Here is a 24,582-nt window from a genome sequence, read left to right on the forward strand (position 1 = left end):
GATTTTTTTACATGAACATCAATATAGTAAATGCATAAAAGGTGCTTTGTAAAGGTGGTATTTAGCATTCATTGTAAATAACTAGATTTAATAGATTTCTTTTAATGTTGTTTGGGCTTTTGCACAGCCAAATGCCATCTCTGTAGGAATGAGGTTCAAGTAGATAACTTGGTGGAATGGTCCCCTAGAAGAGGAAATAGACACCAGTAATGGAAAGAGGCCTGATGAGGAGTGGATATCTAGCTCAAAGGTGCATTATATTGTGTTTCATTTAGCTTTCATTATGGTTTTGTAGCGCATACTTTATAATTATGTAAATATACTGAACTTATTATACATGTGGATAACATACTTCAAGTTATTATTTAGAAGTCGGTCCAGCATATCTAGCCAGTACAGAAGAAAATGCATACTAAAATCACACAAAAACAAATTTTGCAGCAGGGAAACAAGACAAAAGGAACACCTTTTGTTGTAATTTGATGCTGGTCATTGTTCGGTACATAGATGTGCGTTAATTGAATAAAGCTTCCAGTTAAGAGCTTTGCCTTTTGTTTCATTTTCTGAAGATAAAGCAGTTTTATAACTACTGAAACTTATTCAAATCTTAATTTACTTTTGGAAACAAAATCTAAATAAATCCTTCTTTCTTAAATCTTATTTAAACAATATGTATTCTGCTCTAGAGGGGAAAACTAAATGGGCATATGTTCAATACAACACTTGTCAGAAACAACATTGCAATATTGTTACTCTACTTTTTAGACTTGTTTCTCAAGGTCTGCCACATTATTCTTCTTTACCTCAGTCTCATTTGCTGCCAGAAATTGTATCTTCCGGCTCCTACTTCGACCTTTTCATTTTGAGATTGCTTTTCTAAAACATTAAGTTTTTAACTTTTAATGAAGAAATTGTTCTTTCAAATGCTGGTTACAAATGTATTCCCTAAAAATCTTTTTGTGGAGACCTAAGAACTAATTTCAGACATTATGCTCTAGAATAAATCAAGATTTTTATTCATTTTTTTTAGCTGGTGCAGTTACTTTCATTCTCTAGTTAGTGGTTCTTTACGTCATCACAGATAAACTTACTGAGAAAACTAGCAGTGTTCTGCATCAGATCCAATTCCTTGTTCTTTTTGTTCTCATGTTGGTTCCAAGAGAGCTTCTGGTGCCTCCTTATCCCGTGCCATACCTAGCCAAGGGTCTTGCATTCCTTATTTGCCTCAGTGTTTCTGGGGGAAGCCTTTCTCTCCTCTTGAGCATTGCTAGGGTAGATCACTTGCCTTGGGGCTGTCCATTGCTTGAGCCTTATTCTCTGAAGTTCCACTACTTCGTTCCTATTTCCATATACTCTGGAGATTGGGGACTTGCAAACTTTTGACAATGTGAAGTATGTCTGAAAAATGGGTTGTGAATCCTCCTTCCCAAAGCATTCTCAATCACCCTGTAGTTTGTGACTGTTAAATATGCTGAACCCTTAGCTTCCTATGGAAATTAGAAGAAAGCCTACCCACAGAATTCAAGATTAGTTCATTTAAAAGGTATTACTGAACAGTGATTTCTCTCAATTGATGTGAACTTTATCAAAGCCGTCCATAGGAATGGACTCTAAACAAGTCAGAATAAGTTCCTTTCATTTCAAATAAATACGTTATATGATTTCAGATAAATGCTCTTATGCATGCTTTAGTAGAACTATGGAGGGATAAGTCCAGCTGCTAAATGTCTGGTTGTTTCTCAGTTCACAACTTTCTTGTCCCTGATAGAAAACCATTTGAAGTCAGTAGGACTGATGTTATTTTTAATAAACATGTGCTTTTATGGTGTTTTAGAAAGATCTCACAAAGAAAACAGAATTTTAAATGCACATTTCAAAGCAGAGGTCAGAATTTTAGTGTATTTATTTCCTGTTGTCACCGAAAATAGATTGTTAAATTGAACATTTTTACTTTCTCTTTAGAGAATCAGGGTTTGCCTTTACTCATTTGGATGGGTCAATGGCACAGAAGAAAAGAATGAAAGCAATTTGTCGTTTCCAAAGCAACCAAGCAGGGTCTGAACTATAATGCTTTTGTCTCAAAGTGGGTGGAGTTGGATTAAATGTGACAGCAGCTTTCCTAGTGTTTTTAATGGATCCTGTGAGTAATGGGTTGTTCATAATGATATGGCCTAACCTAGGTGAAGCTTCTTTGGTGTTTTCCTAAGAGGCAGAAGGAAAGCCTGTCTGAGAAAGAATGACACTGATGAGTATCTGTTTAAAAGACAAATAGGAAATAGGACTTTTCTTCATTTGTCTCCCTAGCATTTTTTTGTCTTACCATTGTATTTTTGTGCTGTCCATTTATTTACTGTAAGTAGAAAGAATGCTAGTAGTACTACTAACAGAGTGGCGTGACACCTTGTAGTGTAGCATATGTTATCTGTTTGTTCTTCACATCTCTCTTTCTTTCTGATACTTTTGAATGAGTTTTTCTATTTGTTGTTTATGAACTGCAAAAGCCATAAAGTGCAGTTTCAGGAACAGTATAAATTTAATGTAGTGCTTGTCCGCTCTAGTCTCTTCTGTTGTTATTGAGAATTTATTTATAAATTAAGGCATTAGTCTGAGGTTCCATTTTGTGGTCATGGGAGACTGGTAATACCTACCTTTAGGAAGTTTTTTTCCTTTCATTAAAGCACTCAGAAATGCAAAATGATTTGTAAGGAATAAAAATGTAAATTACCTTTATTGACAGCAAAATGGTATTCGTAGAAAAATTGGTTCATGTGTTGTGTCATTGTACCAGATTAAGGGCTTTCTATTCACTTCCTGCCTTTCCCCTGTTCACTCCTCTGCTGTTATTCCCAAGTTTTTTGGCAGTTGGAAACTGAAACAAAATCTGCACTTGAAAAAAAAAGAGTAAATTAAAACAATAGTTTAGCTTTGGACTTGGGCACATGTCACCGCCAATAGTAAAGAGAAACTAGTAGCTTGGACATCAGGTCAGTGACAGTAACAGTATGAAGACAAAAGCTATTTATTTAATAAATGAAAGAAATTAGTATGAATAAGAGTATGGAGAAGTTGCCATGAAAGAATTTTTTCATGTATCACAATGTGTCTTCACAAATATTGTCTGTGTATGGACTGCATTGGTCTGTTTAGTTGGAAGGGACCTACACTATCATATTGCCATTGAATCTGATTGCTGCTTTTTTTTTTTTCCCCCCCAACAATTCTCTGAATACTTGTGGAAACTGCAAGAGAATTTTAACTTCTGTGAAGATAACGAATGAGGTATAATGAATTCATCGTATTGTGGCAAGCAGCTGTAAGAAAATAAGTTAAGCATTGCTAACACCAAGTCATCTATAGTCTGTAGGTATACCTAACAACCCAGGGCCAAATATAATTGCTGCCTTTATACACCACTGAACAGCAACTTCCCATCTTGCTGGTAACCATCCTGTGATGGTAACCATCCCAAGTGGCAGTGGGTGATGGAGGAGCAGTGGGTTCACATGATCCTTTATGACCCCGCTTTTGAATAATCAGTGCCAAATGAGATTCATTCATGCATTAGCATTCCTTGAAGTATACTAGCAGCAATAACAGGATTTAAGAAGCAGAAATACCAGTGGAGTAACCAGTTTTTCAAATTCTGTGGACTTACTGTAGAAATGTAGCTTGAAGGTCTGCATTCCTTCTCTGAGAGATGTACTACCACAGTGCAAGGGAGGAATATTTATCCAACTATAGATTACCTTCTCCCTCCCTCCCCCCTCCTTTTAAAATTGTTTGTTTAAATACAATTATAGATGCAGAATTCTCACCTTTAGGAAGAAATATGAACCTTTAATGTGAGAGTATCACAAGTATACAGATACTTCTCTAAGGCTCAGGTTTTAAAATATGTAAAATACAGTATCCTTTGTAGGAGATACTGCAGAAAGATATAGAAGTTCTGCAATTCACTTTTCCTGTGCTGGACTGATGAGAGAAGAATGAAAGCAGTGCACTTCAGTCTTTCTTGACTATACCAAAAATAGAATGGAACATACTTCTGCATGATTGAGCTAGGTCTTTCCTCCAGACATTATGTTGTTCTTATACTGTGAGATTAATAATGGAACAGTTTGCCATATATAGCTTGCCAGGAATGTTCATCTTGCAGTGACAAAGACATAATTTGGGTTTTTTTTGCTTACTGCACAGATTGGAGAAACAAGACTTGTTTGGCTTTTATCTTGCAGCTTGGTGTCTCTGAGTGTGCATAGGCATCAGAGGTTCTTAGAATCTAGAACAAGTCATTAAGAAAAATTCTTTGACAACTTGAGGCATGTGGGTGACATGAAAGGCGAGCCCATTGCATGAGACTTGCTTATCAGAGACAGAACATTATTACAGTTGATGTAGATTTAAGTATCTATTCTCTGAGAACTAGTAGTACTGTACCTCTAGATAGATAAAATGTGCTGGGAAAATGCAGAGCACAGACTTGGCATTTCACAGATCCTTACATTTAATGTTACATGCAAAAAATAAGTAGTAACAGCTACACTATTGTTTTGTGTCCAGCAAAATTTCTTATTTACCTAACATGATGATTATTGTATATACTAATGAGAGCACACGTGGGCTTGGGGTAGGGCTTTCTTAACAGTCTAGTTTACTCTTTCACTGCCTGTGTCCAGCTGATTCAGATTTTGCCATCGGGTACTGAGTCAGTTAGTATATGCAGTGTTTGTTTCAGAATTAAAATAACAGGATTGTTTTGATGTCTCCTAGACTCCTGACAATTTCTGTTTTTAAAGCGTTTACCTGAAGTTTCTGCTTGTTATGAACATGTAACCAGAAGTTCTCAAAGCTTTCTTTATAGCAGGATACTTAAAGAGTAAGATATTAGGCAGGGAGTAATTCATCTGCAGGCAATATTTGTTCAAGAGGTGATGGCACAGTATCTGTTTTGTGATGCCACGTGCATACTACTATGTTTTGAAGGCAGGTTATTTAACTTGTTCATTGCTGCTACTAATAGCTTGGAATCCCACTGCAAAACACCAGTGTTTTGACAGGTGTCACATGCTGGGTCAGAAGCATAATGCTGTTATTACTATGGCGAGTTGAAACATGATCCCAACAGTTTTCTGGTTATGAATAAAAAATTATTTTTCGAAGAAGCTTTACAGTATTTTAAAAATTGGGCTATCACAGTCTCACCAGTAAAACTAAATTGTGGAGTGACTGTTGAAGTGTGCTTTGATGGTAAGATTTTAATATTAGAAATCAAATGTCTCTGTTGAGCTATTTGGAGTGACTCAAATGGGGTAGTATAGCTGTTGGTTAGCCTGGCTATTACAGTTCATTATCTTGAAGGTCTGTAGAACACTTTTGTCATTGTCATTGTCAGCAGCTTGTTTAGCTGTGGAAGAGCAGCTAGCCTGCCTCGTTAATATTCCATCACAAAAATATTACTAGGAAAATTGAAGCCAGGTTCTCTTCTAATTAAAGTAGCAAAGAAGAGATAGATATCCTTCCAATAAGTGTTTAAAACAAAAAAAGCGCAAAAAAATTAAAATATCTCACTTTTTCCTCCGACTGCTGTACAACCCTTTTCTCTGTGTTTACAAAGTAATAGCTAAATAATGTAACTGTACTTAGGATACATAGCTCCCTAGCATTTTTTTTACCTGGGATACCTAAACATCTCATCCTAAACTTTTATTTAGAGAAATATAACATCTCCATTTCAGTGTTTTGGGGTTTTTTGGGTTTTCTTTTTTGTTTTCTTTTTTTTTTTTCTTTTTTTTGTATTTTGATTCATTGTGAAGGATTCAGTAGAAGAAAATATCCTGAAAATTCAGAACAAGAAGAGGGAACTTGCAGTAGGAGCCTCTGCTACCAAAAAGCCTTCAACAAGTCAATTAAAACAAAAAATATTTAACGAAATTAAGGTTCTGATTGATTTATAGCTTGACCCTGTGGTATTTTGCATAAATAACATATTTAATATTTGGGATAATACTTCTCTTCAAGTTACATGTCCTATGCTAACTTTCAGTTTTGCCATCTTTGTGCTTAAAATATAAATGTTTCAGATAAATTATAAAAACTAATTTGCTCCTAAATCTTAATTTAGAAGTACACAAATGCCTGAAATTTTTCCAGTGTTCATTTCTTCAAAAGGTTGCTTGTTAGTTTAATGGTTAAGAGCACAAAAACCCCCCTCAATGCATGCGTATTCATGCATTCTAACCTGCAAGCATTTCATCTCAGTTTAGAGGTAAAAAAGGTAATAAAAGGTAAACAATGTGTCTTCTCCTTCAGACAAAACCGTCTATAAATGAATTCGTTTCATGTTTCTATCTTACTATTGCCTGATAAACAAACAGATCATCTGGACCGATTGTTTCAGAGAAGGTGGTCAGTGACACTTCATAAAGAATTTTTACTTTTGCAGGCTATGTCCAAAGATGGTATTTAATTCAAAATTTTAAAGTATTTTTTACTACTTCTGAATAATACACAGGTGCAGGAGGGAGTTCCTCTGATGATTACTTCCCCGGAGTTAGTAAAAAGGAAATATTTAAATTTGTAAAACACTGTCTTTTAATATTTTACTTAACAGAACTCCAATGATTTTTGTAAAAGTAAAGTTTCTTTGGATAAAATGCTAGAATCATAGGCATGTACTGACAGCATGCTATCTAGTAATTTCAACAGACACTTTGAACGATAAGACCATGCTATATGCAAAGCAGAATCTAATCCACTCGTGTCAGTGAATGAGTTAGTCCTTGCAAAATAAATTAAAACAAATAAATTATTTATAGCTGCCAGCTTTCTTGCAGTTTTCCTGTACTGCTTTTCCTCTTGTAGTGGAAAAATGACATTTTTTCACTTCTGTACGTATGTCTTAATGAAATTCTCATCTGCATGCCCCTTGACTTATGGAGGAAGAATTTGGTAAACCACACCTGTTCATGTACCACAGAGTAAAAAACACCACTGAAGAATCTCAGTTGAGTATTAGTTGAATATTTATGTCTGTTCCTTTCTTTCCATTTGATTCTTGTCTTCCGATGCGTGTTTACCTAACATTCTGCTCCCTTCACTGTGATGCACAGACTGTGAATTGGAGGCAGAGATTGCTGTATCTAGGTCCTGTTTAGATTTGGGAAGTGTACTTGGCAGCAGAGCAATGGAGTCTGTAAAGCTTGTAAAGCCTTTCACCTCTTACGTCTGAAGATACCAGCCAGCTGATTATAAGATGAATTGCAAACATAAGAAATGGAAAAGGACTGAGAAATGAAAGGAAGATGTCTACTATTTGGAGCAAGTGAGCTAATGAAAGAACTGAGAAAGGAATTAAAAACAAGCAAACTGATGCAGTTTTTGGAGAGCCAGCACCTTAACTATGAAGAGAGGCATACTTTAAGTCTGTTAGAGAAAGAAATACAAGGACACAAACGAAGACAGCATGAACCCCAGTATCTGATTGTCACTGAAAAGCTGACAAAGAACAAGAGAACAGAACTAAATCTGATTGAAGTTGGGGTTTGAGTGGGGCTTTTTTGGGTTAGTTTTTGGGGGTGGGTGTTTTTGTTTGTTTGTTTGAGGGGGTTTTTTGCCTTTTTTTTTTCATAGAGTTTATGGAAGTTAAACTTTGGGTTTTTCTGGTTCAGATTTTGATATTTAGAGATAAGCTGGAAAAATAACTTGCAATTATGAAAGGGGGACTTGGCTTTTTATGTCCATTTTCCAAGTAAAAATTTCACAGGCAAGAGAAGCATTTCTATGGCTAGTCAAGCTACATCATTACTTATGTGGAAATCTGCTGACATTTTGCAAAATGGTTTAGTGCAATTATGAAAACAAATGAAAACAATTACTAGTATTTTTTTTGTCAATTAAATTATGATTTTCATGTTGCAAAGCCACATATAACTTACCGAAGGTAGTACTAAGCTTTATGATCTCTCCCAAGAAAGCCATTAATGTATCTGAGAGAAAAGAGGTAAAAGCTGAGCACAGAAAAGTCCTGTCTGATTTTGATAGAGCTGTTCAGTAAGCAGGTGGTTAAACACCTTGGTGTTCTGGCTGTCAGGGCTTTTTTTTCCTGCTTTTCATGATCTGTAAGTAGTCTTTGGCTTTTGGCATTCCCTTTTGTGGAGTTTGAACAGCATGTTCTAGAAGTAAGCTTTTGGAATTGTTTCTAATTCCAAGATTGAGTTACTAGTCTATCATTCTGGGCATGGTTGGGTTTTGCTTGCTTGTTGGCGGGGGGGGGGGGGGGGGGTTGTTGTTGGTTTTGGGGTTTTGTTTGTTTGTTTTTTCTTTTTTTTTTACCCTATACATAAAATAAAGATGTGTATGGAAAAAATGCTTCTTAATCTTTTAAGAGTCACTCTGAGTTGTCACCGTTTAAGGAGCATCTTAGATTATAGGCTTCATAATGGCAAATGAAGTTCCACTATTTGAGTTGCAATCTAAGCAATGCTGTGATTCTTCTGAATAATGATGTTTAGAGTATAGTGCTGTTTTGAGTACCTTCCGATTAGAGCAGAAAACTGCTTGATGTATCAAGTGATGCTATTTCAAGGAATAAAAAGGGAGCTCTGCTTTTCTGCAAAAGCTGCCTGCAGCAATTGTGAAGGAAATAGTGGCAAATAATGACATACAGGTCATTTTACTGAAAATAAGCCGCATAGAATTTAGTATAAATGTCATCCCTTTCCTGAGGCTGTGGTAAGCACTTGATCAGAGTATGAGTTACAGAGGCTACAACAATTATTTTCACAGGTTATGTTTCTTCACTAACCGTATTTGTTAAACATGCTGGTTTTCATCTTATTAAGTATCTCTCCTTATCTTACTGTATTAATGTAACAAAACTTACATGCTAAACCAAATTTTCAGGCAGCTAATGAGTATCATACTTTTATACTTTCTTGGTTCTCTCCTACTAAGCTTAAAAAGAAGTAATGTGCCTATTCTCAAGCATGAATACAGATAAGGGGAGGAAATTTTAGATTGTTTAGCTTAAAAAGACTATTTTACCACCTTCCATAGAGTAGTCTTTGAGTATGCAGAACTCTCCAATATTTGTTTGATAAAGTATACTTTTGTCATTACAGACTGTAACTAGTAATCCCTCCTGCTTTCACACAACTTCAAATTTATCTGTTAAAAAAATTTAAAAATAATTTTAAAAACCCCAAAAAACCCCCAAAAAACACAGCAAAAGGAAAACCCATAGAGGAAAGGGCTAGTTACAACTGGGAGTTCAGATACTATGTTCTTCTAAGTAGCTACAAGCTACTTTGGTTTGAACCTCATCCTTTAGCATTTTTCCTAAATGGTGACCAACTAAATCATAGACCAATTAAGTAGTGAAAACAAGTTAAAACAGACCAACCCTTATACTTGTATTATGTCTTCTGCTTTACCAGCAACTAGCGAGAGCTTGTTGATTGTTTATTTTAACTCTAGGTTAAAGGTTTAGCACCATCACTAGATTCCAGCCAAAATCCTCCTTTACAAGGAAATAATGAAGCAATGTTTTCTTAGTGTTTCTGGATCAGTACAAGGTACAGATATCAAAGAATACTGATTTTGTTCTGTTTAGACTTTTGACTAAAGAATAGATCTAAGCCTTAGTACAGATGACAGCCAATCTGTGTCTGTCATCAGCATGCTTTATTTTTACTGTTTTTCTATGTAAGTACATGCAGCCTGAGTGTGGCAAAAAAAAGCACTTTCTTCCACTGACTTTACACACGGAAAGAGTAGTTTTCCTTACCAGGGTAGGTACACTTACTTAAGCAGCTACGTAACCTTTCTTTCCCAAAGTAGTATCACAGTTGTGTTTAAGACAAAGTTCAGCATACAGGGCTTACATTAGGGATGATGTTTCTTTAGTCACTTGAAAGAAAGATGCCTTCTTTCCAAACTTCAGTGTAAGCAGCTTCAGCAGGTACTTCCTCCAGTGCCCTGTCCTATATTTATGGCAAGCTAATATGGGGATTTGCCCTAAACATCTCCCTGGCAACTGACTAAGTCATTTGTCTAGTAAACTAGTAAACTTCTAAATAATTACAAACTAAAAGCTGGACATTTGCTAATGAGAGCTTGAGTAGCATGAGCAAAGCTTAAGGGGTATTTATACCTGTTGAATATTTTAGTTAGACTGCTTTGGAGCTCCTTTTTTTTAACTGCTCAAGAGTTTAGGGAAGACAGAAATGCATGACAACTTTTTATTTTTGTATCAAGTGCAACATTGCAAGGAACAGATAAAACTCAGTTTACTAGTCCCATAGTATACAGAACTGAAAAACGCATTCTGCCATGCTGCAGGCACTGTGCGTAAGAACCTGGTCAAAATTTCAGTGCAATTGTGACTGGAAGAGCAAAGCAGTGCTATTACTGTTACAACTGTATGTATCCCAGTATCAACAATACATTTATGGTAAAGCAGAATGGCTACCACTCCAGTGTATGAGTAATCCCATGAATTAGATTTTACATCTAGAACAGCAAGCAAAGGAATCAATGCTAATCATCTTAATGAGGTGAGGTAACAAAACCCAGTTTAAATATGTTGAGCCAATTGATCAAAACAGAAGAAATTTTAGGCTGAAAATACCTGGTTTTATCTAGTAGGGAGACTTGGATATTGGGCAGTAATAGGTGGCCCAAGGATTCTGCTTCCTAGCTTTTGCCCAGTCTTCATCTGTAGCACTGCAGAGGCCTTCAGCCAAGTTTTTCCTCAAGCTACTAGCAAGTGTAACTGACCACCATCTATACCTTTCTAGCTGTTAGTTCTGGAACAAGTCCCTGCATCACCACTGTTTGAGACAGGCACTTCTACTGAAGGTAGGTATCAAGTTTCTTTTTGATGTTGTCAAAGGAATCCACTCCCATATAGTCAGCTTGGCCCTGTTCCCACCGTTCCTTGCGTTCTTCCGAAGATTCAGTTGGTAATAGTGGTGATACTGATACGTGGGACACTGCCTCTGTAACTTCTGCCTAAAAGGAAAGGCAGAGTAAAAATATAGAAATACTTTGTACAGCTAAAGCAAACAACAGGCCATAGAATGGGCCAACAAAGTAGATGTTATCATGCACAGTAGCAAGCATTGCCAGTGGGTAGGGATTGTGCAGCTTTCCTAGCAAAATGGCAAAGCAGAGTTATAGAAGTTAGCAAGGGAAAATAAGAAGAAAAAAAAAGTAAAGTTTAAGTTCTTCATACCTCTCTACAGAAGCCACAAGAGAAAGCCAGAGTATAGACCAAGCCAGATAGCTGCAAATAGTTTGTTAGAAAGATGCAAGATTACCAAGAGAAGCACATCTTAAGAGATCAGTAACTTTGGTCTTAGAAAGGCTGAGAACTTAAACTGGTCCATGTTCTAAGCTGAGACTAAGAAGTCTGCAGTCAGATGCAGGCTACTAAACTCTGTGAATGAGAACTAGAGTTAGAAGCATTACTTTAGTTTTAATCTGTATTGGTATTCATCACTGCCTGTCGATATAAGTATGGATTCTCAAGGTATCCTAGGCTTACCTAAATGTGATTTACCATGCAAGATCTGTACATACATATTTGCATACTGAACTGGGGTTCTTCTGCTTTAGAACCTTATTAGCTGCAACACATTAAGAGTTAGGCCCTTCTCTGTGTACGTTAAAGAAATCACTACATGAAAGAAGTTACTACAGTATAAGACCTGGTGCAACATTAACTACATACATAGTTTGTTTTAGGCAAGCATACAGTTATGTCCAAGAGCTGTCTAGTATGCTTCTCTTTTGCAGTGTTACTTATTCCAGGCTTAAAAGGACAAAACTAAAATACCCTGCATCCCACAAACTAAACCACACCCATGCTTTGAGATGGGCAGAGGGAAGGGAAATTGATGCAATTTAAATAACCTGTCATCCATACTTTGGTATGGATATACAAATTCATTAGAGCACGTACCATATTTACCCCTGTAGTATTTTCTTTAACAATTCCATGCTGCTCTAGTAATGGTAAAACATCAGCTATGTAAGTATCCCACCACATGTTGAGGAATTCTGGGTGAACTATTTTAGGGTCATCCATGTTGCCCTTTATGCTTTTTGTTCTGGAGTCATATGTATAGTTCCATGGCTTTGTACTTCCCAGGAAATGCACCACCTTAGTATTTGCACCAAACCTGTTGGGCAGAAAAATTTTAAAGGTCAGTTTGTATTTGTGTCTAGAAAATGAGTTTTGACTGGTAGACATAACTTTTTTTAACCTGCTATTTCTGTATTTGTCCAGAAAACAGAAATATGAATATATTTAGGAGGCTAAATGCTAAATGATCAAACTGCCAATGCCTATTGGGACTGAAAGCATTGCAATGCAACAGAAAAAATGCAAACTGAATTCTACATTACACTAGTCAGAATACAGCCAAAACCTAATGGTCTGGGCTATTTAAATACTTACAGACAACTCAAGTCTTTAGGGTGATGTCCATAGCTCAGGAGAGAGCAGTCTCAAGCAGCCGTGGCAATCGGAACTGGTTTTAAAAGTGAAAAAGATTCTACTCCAAAGTCAGCAACCCACAGAGTTAAGCATTACAAGTATTACGTGGAGAAGCATCACTGTTAAGAGTTACCCTTTCAGTTTATAGCCCTTTAGAAATGGATCACTGGATGGCTCTGCTGCAAGGAGACCATGTCCTTGCAAAATAATAACTTTGTATAACCAAGGCATTTCAGAGGACTCCTGATCTCGGCACAGCAGGAGCTTGTTAGACAACCCTTACTTCCTAAATAACCTTAGGGCAGCCCTGCGTGGGTAGTGGGTAGTTTTTGTTTTGGTAGTGGGTTGTTTTTGTTTCTTTTTGAAACCATTTTAACTCTATTTTCAGTATGGACTTCTAGCTTTGTCCCAACTGTTATCAGTATGTTCTTCTGTATTAAAAGTACAGAAGAGATGCATCTCTTCTCAAGTAAAGAACTTAATGCTGAAAGAGACAACATTCATGTCATTCTCCTACAGTTCCAGAACTAGGTTTCAGCTTGATTCAGTTTGGTGAACAAGCAATACTAGTCTCTCTGCTAACAGTGACTATCTCGCCTAGTTCACTTGGTGTCACATTAGGCTTTCTTGTCAACATAGTACGTCTGTAATGGAGAGTAATATCAAGTAGCTTGTCTAACATTTTATAAGCAGATGCTGATCATTTCAACCAGGACTCAGACGTTAAAGAGTTTTATGTATGGAGACAACACAGGTGTGTTTCAAAAGCCATAGAATATTAAAACCAAGTATTTGGATGGGGTTGTGGGTTTCATACTATTTTATGTTTTCAGCATCTGCCTTCTAGATACTTTCTGGACCTGCAATACTTTATTTCGACATTTAAGCTCAACTGTTAGGAAGCTTTATGTCCACACTGGCCTCAGCAACTAATCTGTCTTTCCACATCTCCCAGAAAAGTCCTTCATCAATGTTTTGAAGTCAGAGAGCATTTGTCATGAATTGGCATTTTCCTTTGGAAAAAGGATTACTGAGACTGCTGTGAAATCTAGTCTCGCTGTACAAAGCTGCAAAAAAACTTAGCTATTGCTGTCAGTAGATTTAAATTTCACTATATTCCAACTGCTGATTATCAGGAGTGTAGCTGCTGATCTAACTGAGGGAACTTGTTCCACCTATTGAGCAGGGAATGTTACTTACAAGGGCTGCACTTCCAGCATTCTATTTTTGAAGGTCTGATGAATTCAGTTAACCAACTGATTCAGTTAAAGAGAATTTTTGTCAGGAGCTCCCAGATCCAATTAGTCTTTTGTGGCAACAAAGTAATTTGTAAAATGAAGACCATGTGACTAACAGCCAGCCATGGAAAGAGGGCATACTTCACAATAGATGTTAGTTTATCAAATGCTATCCAGCTACTTAGTCCCTCTGAGGCTTGCATTTATTTCTTTAAATAAATGTTCCACTTTTAGCAGGACAAGATTCCAAATAGCATTCTGGTCACAAGACATAGTTTGATCTTGAGCCAGCAAGCCCTGCTTATGCCAGCTGCTGCTTTAGACACTAGTAACCTGATGTCATTCAGAGATCAGACTGTTTTCATGCACTTGGCACTTTCCCTCTCCCTTGCCTCCAACTTCTGCAGCTCATAACAGATAAAGAGTTTCTGTGTAACACTTCAGTTTCCCTTCTTTTCCCCCGCCCCCTGTCTCCTGGATTGTTGTAACACTTTGAGCGACCCTGCCTCTGACATACAGTTTACTCACATGCCAAAATAATGCTGCTAGCTAGGGAGGATACAGGTTTTGTCACAGAGGAAACATGCAATGATATGTGGTTGGCTGTATTCTTTGTTCCATCTTGCTGTTACTTAAGGAAGTGACAGTCCTAGAAAGACTGTTAGGAGAGAATTCTAGCTTGATACAAATCTTCGTTCACCACATTTATATTTGAATGGTATAGGCTGATTAGATGAAACCGTAACTGCTGGTTGTTAAATACCCTAAATAACTGGAGTGAAAAAAGGGCAAGTTATCTAAGTGGGAAGGATACTACCAGTGACATGCTGAAGTTCAGCTCGAGCTGATTCCATTGGTTAGAACTGTACTAGACCGTATGCTATAGTGGAGGAGTGTTTTTTCCTTTTGCAAGTGACCTGTCAAATGTTCTTACTCTAAATCAATTTCAGTGTTATCACCAGGGATGAGTCATTTAAGCTACAGGTACAGCTGTCTCTCTGCATTTATCTTGACATGATTCATTTGACTTTCATCAATTCAACCTTTTTTTCTTTTAAGAGAAGAAATTTTGATATTTTGAGTGACAGGAACAGTCTCCTTCTAGAAAACCTGTGTAAGCTCACACATCATGCCTCTTCATTCTGTTACAAGAAATTAAGAATATGTAAGCTCTGAAAGTCGTCTTGAAGTTTTCAACTTACGCTTTAAATGCTGGAAGGTAGGAATATACAGAAGTGCTGCTCAAATTATAAATAAACGGTAGATGTTTGCTCATGTCTGTTGTTGCCCAGCTGCTGAAGAAGGTGTTTAATAACCCCTGATCTGCACCTAAAAGAGAGAGCATTAATAGGCTACAAGCATCAGACAGCTGTTCGAGGATCTTTTTCAGCCACCTTACTAAGTAAGAGTTGGTAATGCAGTTATCATGTTCTGTAGAAGTCTGGCACAGAGCACTACAGCTCTATTTGTAAACAACCCTGTAAATCCTGCAGCCTTTGAATATTCCAAAAATGCAGAGAATGAAATAGTATGTATGGGGTTACTTTTGTTAAAAGATAGGAAGCTGCTCACAAACTCTGCCATTCATTTTCTTTTACACCTTAAGTTCAATCTGTATAAGGCAGCAAAAAATACCCCACAATAAAACAGTACAACTGAGCACTGTTCAGCTTCAGGAAAACTGTAGCTCAGAAGATCAAATGGCAACAATTAGTTTTATTACTTATGCTTACAGATGCATGACCAATATCATCTCACTGACAGAGTTAGGGTGTCAGGGGCTTGTTAGACCTGCAGTCCCAGATGCATCTACCTCCACAGTGATCTGATAAGAAAGGCACACATAATCTTAGTGACAACTCTAGTAAATCTCCATCAAATTCCTAAACAGACAATAGGTGTTCTTAGTTCTGTATTAAAAAGCTCCTGACTAACCACTAAATGAGGATAACAATCTGCGTTCAGAGGGGTGACCTCTTAGTTTGCAAGTAGAGGTTGTTACAAGGTTAAGTGAATCTGAAGTTGTTTGGTACCTCAGTAGTAGATTGGCTAAAAAAAACAAAAACAAAAACAAACCCTTCAGCCCAGAGCAGACTAGCTTATAAGTAGCGACTGAGAAGTAAAAACCTATTTATCCATATCCATTCATTCTTTATCACAATGAATAAGATTAGTCTTTAAATGGTAATAATTCCTCTTTCAAGAAGATTGAAGGGAGTCCTCCAACTTTTGCTTGCTGTATTCTTCCATCTATCACGGCATTTAGAAGTAGCATTACTAAAGAGTAGGTAAACATAGTAGACAATGTTTCATTTTAATCTTTTGTTTCCTCAAGCACTCAGTCTCTGCTGACTCAGGAAAAGGTTTTTATTGGCCTGTGATTCGATTTAGGGCAGTATTAAGGTTTATACCCTCAGTGCTGTTTGTGCAGGATTTGCTTTTTGCAGCTGAAGTATCTAGATGTTGGGCATAAACTTAGATGTACAGACAGTACACTGACAAATATAAATGCTAGGTATCCTGTTACAGCTGTCAGCATACACGCAGATTGCAGAGTGAGAAACAGCCTGGAGACTCAGTCCAGTAATTTCAAACCTCTGATCTGCCTCTCAATCCATAAGGGAAAGAAAGCACTTTTGAAGAACTTGTATCCATAAGAGAATCTAAGGGGCAGCAACAGTGTATTTAACTTACTCTACAAGAGTTTCTCTTGCTCAGATTGTTTTACATACTAGGCTTTTTTTCAGATTGCATGCATTTGTGCCAAAGCAGGCAATGAAAGCGGCATCTAGGTGCCCTAATTCAGACTTCAGCAGGAGTGTTATATAAACAGGATCTCAGACATAAGGTGAAAAATCAAGCAGTACTTATATTAACTACATATTTACAGATACACATGAAGGTACAATACAGCAAGACTGTAAAAGCAACTATTTTGGATCCCAAGCTATTGTCTAAGCAATAGCAACATTCTTAAGGTAGCAGTACTACCAGATTTCTTCTGAAACCAAACTTTTCTTTCCCATCCACTACTTTTAGATCATATCTAGAGTAGTTGCATGATGTGTTCTTTATTATCTAGAAAGGTGAAGTTTAGACAGAGTAGATGTCTACATAAGCAGCCATCATTCTGCCATTTCTGGACAACAGCAGTACATAGGAGACACCTGTCTGCTGTTACATGCAAGAAATTCTCTGGAAGGTATTCCATTCCCTAGATACTCCTACTGCAGACAAGGTACTTGCAGCTTGACTTCAACGACACATAGTTCATTAGGTTGTTAAATTTGCATCCCTGTGTCCTGTTAAAAGCAGTGACCCTTCACAGGTTTCTGTTACTAAGTTTCCTAGATCGTTTTATTTCTTTCTTGGTCAATTTAATTTTCAATTCCCTTTCTCCCTACCAAGGTCCTGAGCTCAGCAGTAGCTTATACAGATGGTCTAGGTCTCCACGGTCTCATTATTCAGTTCAGTGCTACCATTTAATAAGAACTAAGTAAATTTTGAAGCGGAAGTACAAATTACAGTTCTAGAAATTTGATACCTAAACAATTAGCCCACTATTTTTGCTGCAACAATCATTAAATGCTGCAACAATTGCTTTGCGTTTAGGACAGAGGAAGTTTCATTATCCCGTGGCTTTAGCTTTCAAGTCAGAAAGCATACTGTAAAAGCAATTCAATTCAATCGGGGTGTTTTTGGTTGCTTGTTCGCTTTTTATGGGGGTTGGGGGTTTCTTTGTGGAGGGTAGGATGGGAGGTGTTTGGTTTCTTTGGTTGGTTGGTTTTGGGGGGTTTTGTTTGTTTGTTTGTTTCAACGCAATGGTTCAGAATTATGCTCTAGATTTTGCCATAGCAGGTGATCAATCTGCACAGCGAGGTACAGACCTTTATTACATGGCAGTACTCATTTTCATTGGGTAGCATTGAGCCTGCAACTGTGACTAATGTCCTTCAGAAGGCCACACATAAGAGTCCCTACAGTAACAAGGATTATTCTACAGACGAGGAGTGACATCTGGATATCTTACTTTGCACAAAGTACTGACAGGTAAGTCAACAGACTAACTCATTACCTTCTGAGAGTTCCATTTAATGGTCTTTAACTTACATATTTTTTTATAGCTTTTAAAGTTAGATTCTGTTTTGTACCACAGTAGTTACATAATGAAACTAAGCGACAGGAGACAGTGATACTCAGAAGCCTTTGTCTCCAAGCGACATACACTTTTACTGCAACAGTAACAGATTTAGTAGACTTACAGGACAGCAGAACTTGGCTTCTCAAGCTTAAACCTGATACAGTGGCCAATCCCCAAGTAACCTATAGTGGGAAGCAGCCAAGGCTACTACATGCAATTGATGTTGGGAAAGAGACAGTCACCAGCCTATAATGACAGGAAGCCTTCCCATAGCATATGAAGAGAAAGCTGTATCTTCAAATGTTTGATTCTCTGAAGCTGTGCTCAAGTTGACCAGTACTATATTTTTTTTATAGCAGCTTGAGTTAGAATAGAACATCCAAAGCCTTGAGTGTTAGGAACGTCTGAAGCATAATACTGGAGTTTCATTTCTTGTTATATGATTCTGCACTTGTTAGTCTGGAGGCCAAATTCAGTTTTTATTTTATGAAGTCTGAAAAAAGTAGTTTTACTACATATTGTAATAATAGCCTCTATTTCTGAGAAGGATACAATTTTTGCATAGTTACATAGAGAATTCTATCACACAGAGTCCCCATGAGATGTATGTAGTTACTGAGCCATCCCAACTACTGTCACCATTTTGGTCTAACTTACACCAAAACACAAATTAATACATACCATCAAAGCTGCCTTTCTCTGTGGCAAACTGTAACAGCTGACTGTATGTTTCAATGGATGGTCGGTAAACAAAAACTCCTGAATTAAAACAGTCAGGCCAGCCTGGATCTGGTGCTGCAGACAACTCTTCTCTCTCAAAAAGCTCATCTATATTTGACAAAACCTAATTGCAAAGGAGTTTAAAAAAATGCTTTTAGGTTAGGAATGTTTTAATGGACTTTGGCATCAACATTAAGACATGAAAGAAAGTTCCTGTATTAGTGTTCATCTTACGGAAGACAATACTTTACAGAAATAGTCCCCACAGACTTCATGACAGTTAATTTAGTTTAAAAGGTGCACACATTCTTACTGTCCATCTAGTAAAAGGCTTCTATTACCCCTACTCTTAAAAAAAAAAAAAAAAAAAAACACAGAAAAAATCTAACAACCCTGATACTAGGTCTTCAAGAGGAACCATGAGACAGCCACTTACCATTGTGTCTGCATCCATGAAAACACATTTTGAAAACTGCGTCAGCTCCCAGCAGTGAAGCTTTGTTAGTGTGATGCCCAACTCAGGTCTTTTCATTAGTGCCAAGTGTGCTGAATCCCCACTATCCAAGACATTTACCAATATGACTTCATCAAAGACTTTTTCCAGCACTCTCCTGGGGAAGAGTCAATTGGCAAGATTTAGTTCTAGTGTTACTCCAGCAACAGACCACGTGACAGATTCTGTAAAGAGAAGTGCAATGACAGAGAACCTGGCAACATTTCTTGTTGAAAAGAAGTAAGAGTTGACTGCATATATTGGAATGCACAAGTACACCTGTCTGCCACGAAGTTCGTAATGTGCACATACCGGGGAACAGAGAAGACCCTTGGGGTTTTTTTTTCTTCCACATAGTTTTAGTTGGCATTGCTATCAAGTCCAGTAAGTCACAGCTATGTAGTACAAACTTTCCACAAACCTTTTTTTTTTAATCCAGACTCTGATTTCTGTCAACTTAACGGTCTACTCTGAGCAGGCAATTAAGAAATGGGAAGCTGTTAGACTAGCTTGAGCAGGACACTAGCTGAATCCCAAACAGCTGAGACAAAATTTTATGCAATATTTACTCTGTTCTGGATTTGTGACATCTGGGACTTTTGAGACATCTGACTAGACCCAGTTGCTAAAACTTTATCTCATAAAGTCTTTTCAAGACTGACTTAGTCATGGCTGGGGGTACAGAAATGCTTTGAGCCATTACCATATTCGCTAAAGAGTAACAAACTTCCAGGCAGTGTAGTGAAATTTTTTGGCACATATCCAACCCGTGCTTTACCATCAATAGAGCATTACCATTAGTTCAAGAGATTAAGGTGTTCATGCTGCTTAAAACAGCATGAACATCAGTAAATTCTTACTGTCCTACAGCATATCTTGAATGCTCAGCAGTTACCAGTACAATTTGAGCCACAGAGCTTGTAAATGGGTTTTGGAACTCTGCCTTGCAAAGCAGTCTTTGTACTGACAGTTTGGTGTGGACAGTGCCTCTGAACTTCAGGTATACTTTGTTAGCAGAGACAGGGTGAGAAATGCAAGCTCCAATTACACCACAAGGTACGCAGGTATCACTGGTCTATGGGCATAGTACTAGCTGGCTTGCACTAGCACATAGGTACATTTAGCGTTCATCTTAGAACAGCACACTCACCTAGTAGGCTGGAATGGGTGTTCCTATATGCAACATCTTAATATTGATAAGACCGTTTAGCTGCCAGGAGACTCCAGGGAGAGTCACTGCATTTTTTTACTGACTTACCTCTCTATTGTATCTATATATTGATAACTCTTTTCAGAATTTTTTCCCTATGCAGAGAATCTTGACCTATCATCTGTAGTTCCCATAGTTAATAACTGTTTCATTGTTTGTCTCTTTTTTTTTTTACCCTCTTACATGTGGAAAGAGAATCCAGTCCACTCCATAGTGAGACTATTCTAAGGAGGCTGTAGGAAGCAGTTGCCTATTAATTTCATTTGATGTACTGTGGTGACCTTGTTAGATGGCTCTGTTCAGCTGCTGATTCAGGTGCTACTTTAGTTCTGCTCGCTTTCTTCTCCCATGATAAAATTTGAAGTGTCTGCTAGATTTCAAAAGAGCTTGTGTTATATTATCTCAATCAGGAATACTTCTGCAAAACAAATAAATACCAATTCCCTGCTCCCACCTCCACATGCATACACACAGCATTAACAAATGCACAGGCAATATCACATTGTTGGACAATTCTAAGTAGGACTACAAAAGAGCAAAGATCCAGAGGAAATATCATTATCGAGTCATGGTTTAGAGCTCTAAATGCAGACTATTTGTTTAACTCATAGTCAGGATGAAAAAAAAAACACAGTTTCATGTCTGAAGAACCTGCAGAACTCCAGATAGTATAGATGAGTTCTGCTGAAATTAGCTGTTTAGCTTACAGAGTTTCGAAAGGTTACTATTAAGGAATTTAACTTCCATTTTTCAACCTGCACATCAGCAGGAACTGTTGCAGTCTGAAGTATGTAAGTGACCTTACCTCATAAGATCTGAGACCTGAGGAGTAATGAGTGCAGTCAGCTTCCTTGTTGTTCGGTACTGCTGTAAAGATGAACCAAGTACCAGTGCTCCTTTCACATATGAGTCATTTGTGGCTAGAGTCACAAAAGACTGGTCTGGAAGAAATGAACTTGGTCAAGTTAGCATGATCCACTACTTCATTCTGACACAGATACATTAGACCCCTAGCATTGTTAGATAGTCATGCTGTGAGACCTCTACGATGTGCCCTTTAATTCTTTGTATAGGGCTTTCCTACGTGACTCAATGAAGCAGATTACTTGCTATTGGTAACTTGACACCTGCCAAAATGCAGTAAAATGACCCACAAAATCAAGACGGCTGCAAGAGAACACCAGTTCAAATTTGCCCACAAGTTAAATAAGTCATGCCAAATGTAGAGACAATCCAAAATTCTGAAGAGCCTTACTTTGGCCACTAAAATGCTGTTATCTAAAAAGTGTTTGGAGTCTGTGGGCTTGCTTTTAGCCTAAAGTTAGTAGGGTTTTGTAGAGTTTCTCTGTGTTCAGCTCTCAACCCAGAAGCTAAAGCAGTGTAAAACTTTCATTTAATTTTCAAATGAAAGTAAGCATTGAATTATGTCTTAGACAATAGTTTTAAGTTTTGCTAGCTCAGGATTTTGCAGATCAGTTGTTCTGCAGCCCATGCTCACAGCTCTGTCACAAAAACGCAAGATTTAAATGGGAAGTAACTAGTAATACAAAAAGCAATTTAAAACTGCAGGAACAATTTTTGCTCCAAGCAAAAAGAGGTACTATAATCTTCTGCTCCAGCCGTGTCTTAAATATAGCTTAAGACAGATTGTTTTGCCATATAGTACTTATTGAAGCCATATTATACAAGCTTTGCATTCTTTCACATTTCTTCAAAGGGCCAGAGTGGGACTGATGAAAGAAAACAAGTAACTTATAGAAGTTCTTCAGTTCACTGTTAACTATTTTCATGTAGACCTCCTTTCAAAATTATATCACTTTACAAAGTGATATGTGCTCTTTTCTACCAATCCATTTTTCACTCTATAAACCAAACAGTTTCTTCCTAAGAATTTCAAGTGTCAAATATATTTTAGCAACTTTGATTTCTTTTCTTTACAGAAGGTGTTAAAAAGGTTAGATCAGAGTGAGAGTTCTGGACACTCAAAGGCTTACTGTCAAGCCTAGTAGTGAGGTTAAAGTACTGACTCCTTTCAGAAAAATTGTTGTCTGGCACAACACCTAAGTTCATGAAGGAGTCATCATCAATATCTTTTTCACTTAATACCCCCTTAACAGTTGACGACAGACAATCATGTACCATAATTACAATAAGCTCTGCAAACCTGGTCTGCAAGATCTATAGACCAGCTACAAAACCTTCTATTTTGCTTAGCTGCAAAACCAACTAGTCCCAAGGGATTTAGATTATAGTAGTCAATCACAAAGATCAAAAAAAGCTTCTGTAATGCTGGGAGTAAAGATATTTTGTTTCAATTCACTTTTAGCTGCCTATCCCTACTAGTTCATATTCAGCAAGTCTGCAGAACAACTTTATGTTTTTTTGAAAGGGCAAGTGTGTAACATTTTAAGTTGTCTAAATGTCCTCCTAACAGGGCAGGGTTTTTCACTGGGTAATTTGCATGTTGCTATGCAATACATGGAAGTCTGTCACTATGCTCTCAGACAGCTCACTAAAAATCCAGTGCAGACAAAGTGGGATTGTGCCCAACATTCATCTGAATGTTACTTTTTTTTTTTTACCCCAGCAGTGTGAGACTAATTCTTAAAGTGACCTTGCCACTGAAAGACAGGTCTTTTCTTCATTGACCTGTTAGCAGGTATACTTCTACTCCATCTTGTCTTGAAACTGAATATTCACTCACAAAGGTCTTTAGAGAAATAACGTCAATTTCATGATGGAGTAAAGGCTAAGAAGCCCCCTACTGCATCCCAGCTCTAGGAGGAAACTTTACAACTGCTTGACAGGAGGTGAATATCGCCAACTTGGAGGTCACCTAAGTCAGCATAACTTCCCAAGGTTTTGAATGAACTATGTTCTACATATTCTACTATGTACATGTGTAAGTACATGAACCCATGCTACAATTTGAGCAAGATCAGTTGGTGCTTATTATGGAAGTTATATCTGCAAAAGACTAGTCCATTCTACCTAAACAGCAGGTATTTCAGCTGTGCGCGTCGCCCTTCTCATCCTTTTCCCTTTCTCTGTAAACACTTTCTCCACAGAATTTTATGGTTACACAGCAGCCACTGTTAGGCCCAAAACACAGTGAACTCACAGTACGTGTGACAGTATGTCTTCAACACCACGTAGAATGAGAGGCAGTTGCACAGCTTCCTAATTGACTTACCCAGACAAAACCATGCTACTTCAGAGACCTCTTTAGATGCCCAAGTTCACAGGCTACAATATCTCTTTGCAAGAGTTTTTTATGCTAGCCCTTACACACCCACAAGCATCCTGGAAGTCTGAGCTAGACGCGATCTTTTATTTGATGGTATGCCGGAGGTTACTGGAGTGCTTGGCCCAGATCATTTAAAAATTCCCCTGGAAGATTATTCGTAGGCATAGCCACAGTTCACAGGTGCTGGCCTTTCCCCCTATTCTCTGAGTTAGCTACTAGCATATCTGAATTTTTTTTTTGAGTACGGGATTCCTAGAGAGACGGGAGCATCTTATCAAGACATGCATCGGGGGACAAACTTCCTGCAGGCTTTCAGACCTGGAAATGAAACCCACTCTGCTGACAATTTCAGGTGAAAATCGGTGGAAAAAACCAAACCAACAAAACAAAAACAAAACAAAACAAAACACAAAAAAACACCAAAACAAACCCGGAAGAACGAAGCAACACGTACGTGGAGAGCCGGTAAGGACCTGCTCACTGCAAAGTATCAAAATCAGAGAAATCCGGCGTCTCAGGAGAGGGCTGGGTTTTCCCCTCTGAGCCGCTGTAGTCCTACAGTGGCGCCTCCGGCCCATCCTGCTCCCCACCACGCCGCCTACATCCGTCCCGTTAGGGGACGGAACCTGGGGCAGAGCATCGAGGTAGACGCGGAGAGAGCCGGCACAGGGCGCGTCCTCTCAAACCGCACAGCGGTGCCCGGCGGGACGGCTCCGAGCCCCCGCGGGCAGCCCCTGCCCCCCCCCCCCCCGCACCGGCCGGAGCCCGCTCGCCGCCGGGACGGGTGCCTAAAAATAGGCGCAGCGGCGGGCGCCGCGATCCCGCGGCCGGGAGCGCGGGGCGGCCCCGCGGGCACGGCCCGCGGCCCTGGCGAAGGGCGGCGCCAGCCAGGCGGGCGCACACTGACCTGCCATGGTGCCCGAGCGCAGGTCGGCTGCGGGAGACGCGACGGCCGCGGTCGGGGCCACGCTGAGGCCGCCCCTTATATAGGGGCGGGGCCAGCAGCGGCACGGCCGTGGCAGCGAGAGGAGGCC

The 24,582-nt window shown here is 38.5% G+C and overlaps 1 protein-coding gene across 5 annotated transcripts; it reads right to left on the reverse strand.

The window, feature by feature from the left end:
* Positions 1-1,782: 1,782 nt before the first annotated feature.
* Positions 1,783-24,562, reverse strand: GYG1 (glycogenin 1). Of its 5 annotated transcripts, none has more exons than XM_066193763.1 (8): positions 24,456-24,562; positions 21,107-21,242; positions 19,035-19,209; positions 18,560-18,722; positions 14,940-15,066; positions 11,963-12,182; positions 11,234-11,284; positions 9,667-11,010 (listed from the first exon to the last, which is right to left on the reverse strand). In XM_066193763.1, the coding sequence occupies exons 1-8, from the start codon at positions 24,460-24,462 to the stop codon at positions 10,849-10,851; spliced, it is 1,041 nt and encodes a 346-aa protein (XP_066049860.1). In that variant the 5' UTR covers positions 24,463-24,562; the 3' UTR covers positions 9,667-10,848. The 5 variants fall into 5 exon arrangements, with proteins under 5 accessions (XP_066049861.1, XP_066049860.1, XP_066049858.1 ...); XM_066193761.1 differs by lacking the exon at positions 24,456-24,562 and adding an exon at positions 24,003-24,205; XM_066193765.1 differs by lacking the exon at positions 24,456-24,562 and adding an exon at positions 20,485-20,671 and having other exon boundaries at positions 21,107-21,192.
* Positions 24,563-24,582: the final 20 nt, after the last annotated feature.

Source organism: Chamaea fasciata, unplaced genomic scaffold, assembly GCF_029207755.1.
Source record: "Chamaea fasciata isolate MVZ Bird 193981 ecotype frontalis unplaced genomic scaffold, bChaFas1.0.hap1 SCAF_11, whole genome shotgun sequence".
Taxonomy (NCBI): Eukaryota; Metazoa; Chordata; class Aves; order Passeriformes; family Sylviidae; genus Chamaea; species Chamaea fasciata.

Bases quoted from the DNA above. Each gene is read 5' to 3' on its own strand.
- GYG1 (XM_066193761.1), bottom strand. From the start codon at position 24,126: ATGGGCCGGAGGCGCCACTGTAGGACTACAGCGGCTCAGAGGGGAAAA. The intron at 18,723-19,034 runs GTAAGTGGCTGT...CTTTGCAATTAG, and splicing joins TCATGGATGCAGACACAATG to GTTTTGTCAAATATAGATGA. The intron at 15,067-18,559 runs GTATGTATTAAT...TCTCTCTTTTAG, and splicing joins AGAGAAAGGCAGCTTTGATG to GTGCAGATCAGGGGTTATTA.